This window comes from Ischnura elegans, chromosome 6, assembly GCF_921293095.1.
Source record: "Ischnura elegans chromosome 6, ioIscEleg1.1, whole genome shotgun sequence".
Classification (NCBI taxonomy): Eukaryota; Metazoa; Arthropoda; class Insecta; order Odonata; family Coenagrionidae; genus Ischnura; species Ischnura elegans.
The window spans coordinates 16,362,604-16,368,574 of NC_060251.1; the positions used below are offsets into that span (position 1 = coordinate 16,362,604).

General features: G+C 38.4%; 1 protein-coding gene across 1 annotated transcript; it reads left to right on the forward strand.

Annotated features, from left to right (window-relative positions):
- Window positions 1-215: 215 nt before the first annotated feature.
- On the forward strand, window positions 216-5,102 carry LOC124160487. Its single transcript, XM_046536343.1, has 3 exons — window positions 216-258; window positions 3,192-3,501; window positions 4,960-5,102. Exons 1-3 carry the CDS (start codon window positions 216-218, stop codon window positions 4,985-4,987), a joined length of 381 nt encoding a protein of 126 aa, XP_046392299.1. The 3' UTR covers window positions 4,988-5,102.
- Window positions 5,103-5,971: the final 869 nt, after the last annotated feature.

Here is a 5,971-nt window from a genome sequence, read left to right on the forward strand (position 1 = left end):
TGTCACGTATATTACTTTGAAAGGTAACACGAGGAAGAGAAATAAATATGGTGTTACAATTCTTCCGATTTCTATTGTGTACGGATTAAAAGTTATTATTCCACCCAGGGTCTGCGATAATTGGGGTCCCTCGGCTAGAGCTCATGATGATCAGCTCAGCTCTACGAAATACGGGGGCCTCTTCAGAAAAATTTTAGGATATTTCATTCCCCGAAATGGATTTCGACGACTTTTGGGATCATAAAAAACCTGATAAAAGTAAATAAAAATAGACATTCCGTAATAATAAATACTATACAAATTGAGAATTCCATTGATCATACAATTTTATTATGTATTATGGCTCAATTATATATTTAGTGAATTTATCCTCGGAAAAACTCCAATGGAAGCAAAAACTATAAAATATTCTTTTCGAATAACCCTTTCAAAATAATATTAGGTTCTCTTTTGCCATCTCACGCCTTTATTTTATTTTTTTGTACATTATTTTTACACTGGGTATAATCTAAATAATAAACAACGAATGAAAACCTAGAATTTCAAATAGCAAAAAAAAAAACTCTCGCTCAAGTGACATCAGTCTTTTTTATTACACCTTTCGCATAGGCTTCACGATGGACAATACTGCTGTTGGGGTCCCTTACGATCGGGGCCCTCGGCCATTGCCTACCTGACCGGACCGTTCCAGATTCCACCCCTCTGCTAGTAATTCACGGGATCAATTCCAAACACTCACAAATGATTAAATAAAAAGTACTCTAAGAAGGAGTGAGAAATATACCCAATGAACCTATCCTTTAGTTGACACAATAAACTGTGAATTCATTGCGAAGTTAGTATTTTCAACATTTAGTTCCAATGTATTCATAAAAAATCTACATATATATTCGAATGACATTAAGTAATTTTACTACTTAACTAGTTATCCCACATCAATATAAAATTTCCATGATATTCCTTCCAAGAAGGTACGAAAGTAATAATTTATCGCATAATTACTCGATAAATTCCACATCCTCCTTCAGAAGTTTTCATCGAAAATTAAGACACTAAAGGGACAAATGTTTGTAGCAGTTATGTAGAATGACCCATATTTGTAAGACGGAGTAGATTGATGATGATTTAAGGTATGGGGCAGGGATAGCCAGAGAATTGCCCGCCATAAGTGCAATCACATGTGTCCATTGTTGGCGCTGCCATGGTTATTCTAGCTCTTCACTAGAGAATAAGCGATACGACGAAGCAAAGGGAATTGTCCTACGTTTTCGAAGATTTTCACTACAATTTTCGTTGATTATGGGAAACATCGTGTGTAAGTGGTACTTAGGAACTTGATTTAAATACTGCTACGATGACATATCATTTATTTCTGATGGTTAATTTTAACTGTTCGATCGAAATATACTAGGAATTGATTGAGTATAAAGGCGGAAATTATTCAGAAAATTAAAAGCTGTAACATATAAAATGACTTATTTTACGTACTCATTTAGAATAAAACAGAAATTGATACGGAATTAGGCGTACTGTAGGTTTTCAAACAGGTCATCCGTTAAACTATTTAATTTTATTTTTTAAGGTACTACGAGGAACTTTTTTAGCGAGTTACTAGCTGCTAGATTTTGTTATTGATATTAAAAATTGAATTTAATTCGAAATAGGGAATTATTTCTAAAGATAACCGGAAGAAGGTTAAAGTTAATTTGAGGAGAATATAAGGATATCATTCTGTGTTCGACGAGCGATGCGATAAACTGAAAGCGTTGCTCGTTTGATGAATAAAAATCAGTTATGTGAAAAAAGAATCAGCGCTGAGTTTGTTTTTTGCCATTCATTTTTTCATGAATGACGCTGTTTTTTTCAATGAGAATGTAGCATAAAGATAGTGGTTGAATGTCTTAAAATAATTTTTTTCACGAGCGCTATGTCAATCAAGGGAATAAAAATATTATAAACACATCATCAGTCATCAGCCGTAAGATTAGTTTGTAATGAGTCTCTGTTCAGTCTTCCCATCGGCTTATATTTTAACACTTTCTTAATTCTTCCGTTATTCCCCTCGTACAAGCTCTCAAATAGAATTTTCGTCATATCATCGGTTCTCGTGATATGAACGATCAAACAGTCCCGCCTTCTACCCGAATTTCCAAAAGAAGTTTCTCTTTACTAATTTAAGTATACCGGGAATAGCTACGGAGAATATTAAACGTAGCCACCCGCAATGCACATATAATGCGAATATTCCTCGAAGTAAAATTCATTCGCTTTGACCGGGATTCGAAGCCGGAACCCACGAGGTTTGGTCGATTGCTAAGGCCAGTCAAGCTACGGAGGCGTCTATTCACCCTCTGGAAATCTGTGGACTTAACCAGAGGAGACTGCTGTGGACAGCTTATCATATGATGCTTTCGCAATTACAGCCAACGAATTTCCGCAGCGGGATTTGAGGACGCCTTTGTAGCTAAAACTAACTGAAGCATAGGACCAGAATGCATCTGATCTGAACACCAGTGGCGCAGCGAGGGGGGGGAGAATTGAATTGGGGGGTTTTTGGGGGGATAAACCCCCCCCCAGAGATGAGAGAAACTTTTAGGTTTAATCCACTTCACTTAATTTGATCGATATATTTACAGAAGGGTGTAAGGATTATTAAAATATCCCACAGAAAGCCATAAAACTCACCAGTTTGAAACATTTATATTAAAATTTTTCTTGCCTCCACACCCCCAGCTTATCCTGGCGGGTATACCACACACCCAAGGCCTAGTTGAGCCTAAAACCCCCCTGGCCTTGATTACTAGCTGCACCCCTGCTGAACACACCTTCTAACAATTTTAACCCTGCACAATATGTGATCGAGACCAGTGGGGTATCCAGGAATTATATTCGGGTAGGGGAGCATAAAAACAGAGGGGTTAATTTTGAAAAACATGGTTTTGAGTAGAGGATTTAAAACTAGTTTTAACACTTTTCTTAACAAAAAACATAGTTTATCAAATAATCTTTGGTAAATTCATGAATTTTCAATCTTTTACTATCTTTTATTAGGCAAAGTAATTTTGATTTTATATTTTGGGGGTGGGGAGGCGTACCCCCCACAAATTCCTCCTCGCTATGCGACTCATCCATTCAATTTCCTGGCATCGACAAATTTTAATATATATACATTCTTTTCTGCTTTGGTCCAGGGTGCTGCTGCTGCCCTAAGACGGAGAAGGAGGAGGAGGAGAAGGTGGAGAAGGAGCAAGTGGAGGTTCAAACGGAGGGGTCCTTGGGATCTTATCCCATGAGGTGGGAAAAGATCAGGGGGCCTAGGATGTGCATACCTGCCATCCACCTTCACCCTCGCATGCCGCCCATTCGTGAAGAAGGCGTTGACGAATTGGGCCGGTTGTGCGAGGGTGAAGGAGAAGACCCCGACGGTGCCAGATGGCTGAGGGCCATAGGGAGGTTGTACGAGGGAGACCAGCCAGAAATTCCTGGCTGGTTATTCTCTAGGTAATTAGTTGTTTCTATTTCTTTAGAGCCTTACTTAAACCCCTCATTCTGAATATTTGCCTTAGCTTATGATCATTTTATTACACATTTACTTAAGGCAATTTCTTAAGACGAAAACAAACGAATGTCCACGATGATGGACATAGTGGAATGGAATAGCACACTGAAGTAGCAATGGTGATGTGTTAAGTTCTTAGATGATGGAATGTATTTTTTACATATTCATCAATTTTTACAAAAATTGTACATATATTATCAGTTAACCCTTTCACACCGAATGTTATTAGCAGCCAACTGTTTTATTCAAATGGAGGTGATCTAATGTTGGCTCCTAACAAGAACTTTACAATGCAAACGACAATGGCAATGTCCGACCCGAGAAATGGTAATTGATAGTTGATGTAGCAATGGTCGCAAGTTTTCAGGCCTGAGATGAGGTTAGTGAGACCTTGGGGCCACTCCTCGGCAATTTGATTTGATCTTCGTAATCATTTCTGATACTCCTAACAGCAGGAATGTACTCTTGAACTGTTTCAACTGTCAACGATTATAAGTACTTGCAATTCTTTATGCTTTGAAATGAATTCTTTGTTTTGTTCTGCCCGTGTGTAATTTTTAAGTGGAATTTTAATGTTATAAAGTTAACAGACTTCTGGCATGAAAGTCTTAGTACCCTATGTGATCACATCTGATGAAAAATGCGTATTGAGAAAAATATTTTCCTCCAAATTTGTTATTATCAATTCTGCGAATCAATTGAAGATGCAACAGAATATTTGTTATTTTCATTAAGGTGCACATTATTCAAAATCATAAGGAATCATTTTAGAATAATTTGTACTGCGAATGGAATGAGTTAACTGTGAAGCCGTGCTAAGAATGGGTTGGAGTTTCGAGTTTAGCGGCAGGAGTAATGGGTGAGCACCCCATTGTGTTCAATCGAAGGGACAAAGGAATTCGTAGGAGACAAGTTTAAAATATTATTATGGTAATCATTCCACAGAGACTTTTTTCTTTCCCACGTACCGGTAAGGAAAGCGTTAAAATATTTAAGGGATTCTATGAAATATCCTTAAATTATGCAGTTTTAATTGAGATTTCATAAATAGAAGGTATTGCATATTTATTGAAATATATATAGTTTTCCTTTGCATAGAATTTAAGGGTATTTTTACGTTGTATGCAACACTCAGATTAAGCAAACACTCTTATAGCAAATTTCTGACCTTAAGCTCGATTGAACAATTTAACTACTAATTTAATTCAGGGATTAGGTTGAAGTACACCATCATATGGCAGTAGTGAATCATTACTGTCCGAATACAATCATGCCAAACAACTTTCCAGACTTTATAGCACATTTGTTATATCCTTCGTGATGTTACCGATGATGCTGCTTTAGCTATTACTCTGCATTAGAATCACACTCATGTGTGAACATTAATATTTTCATTTCAGAACCAGAACACCCGGTTCCCCTCCCTAAGGCAGTCCCTGGCACCGAGGGCAGGCCCCCACCCACCAGGACCCCTCCGAACATCGAACGCCAGAACATCCGGCACCTCCAATGCTACCTCCTCCTCTCCCAGCAGGTTTGTTGAAATCACACTCTGAAATTCTATTTTCTATTAGCTTCATATACTTATTGAAAATATAAGGGATTTAAAATTTAAAAGCACTGTCAATATAAAAATAAGCAATATCCATTTCACCTTTCTTTTCGGGTTCAACTTTGTAGTTATTAGGGAGATCCCATGATCACTAACGCTACACATTGCTCAAAATACATTACTCTAAATAAATCTCAGTAGAGGTTCCTGTTCCATTTAGGTCATAAGGTAAAAGGCAGAAAATAGGATAACCACATGATGATGTGGCATTTTTTAGTGTGCCTCCTCTCCGAAATTTCTGGAACCCTTCCTCACCAGAAATTCCTCCAAAATCCTCCGAACTTATCTGCAGAAAAATCTTCCACTAAGGAATTTTCATGCTAAGTTTTTTCACCCAAAGAATTTTCTCCTCGGCTCAGAGACTTTAAGTCTTGGAACTCTGTCTCCGAACTCTGCTCTCTAGACCTGCTCTCCGAACCTGACATCCGAACCAGGCATACCAGGAGATCACGACTTATAAAGCAAGTCTGGCAGAGGAATATGTACTGGGATATGGAAATCCAGGAGAAGTTGATGCTGAGGCATAATCTGCAGTTTGGAGTGAAAAGTACTCCACCTTCTCCAATCAAAATTATATCTCCCGCCAAGACCTCATCCTACCATATATTTCCCCTCCTTGATTTCCAATGGCTTGCCTTAACTGTTGATAACACCTACTAGGCTGTGAGTCCATCCACAGGAGAAGAAACCCAGCGGAATGTATGTACATTGTTTCCCCCAACCCCTGCTTGGAGGAGGAGCAGGTTTCCCAGCTTTCCTGTCAGCACGGGCGCTACCCGGGATAATTGGTGCTGGCAGGG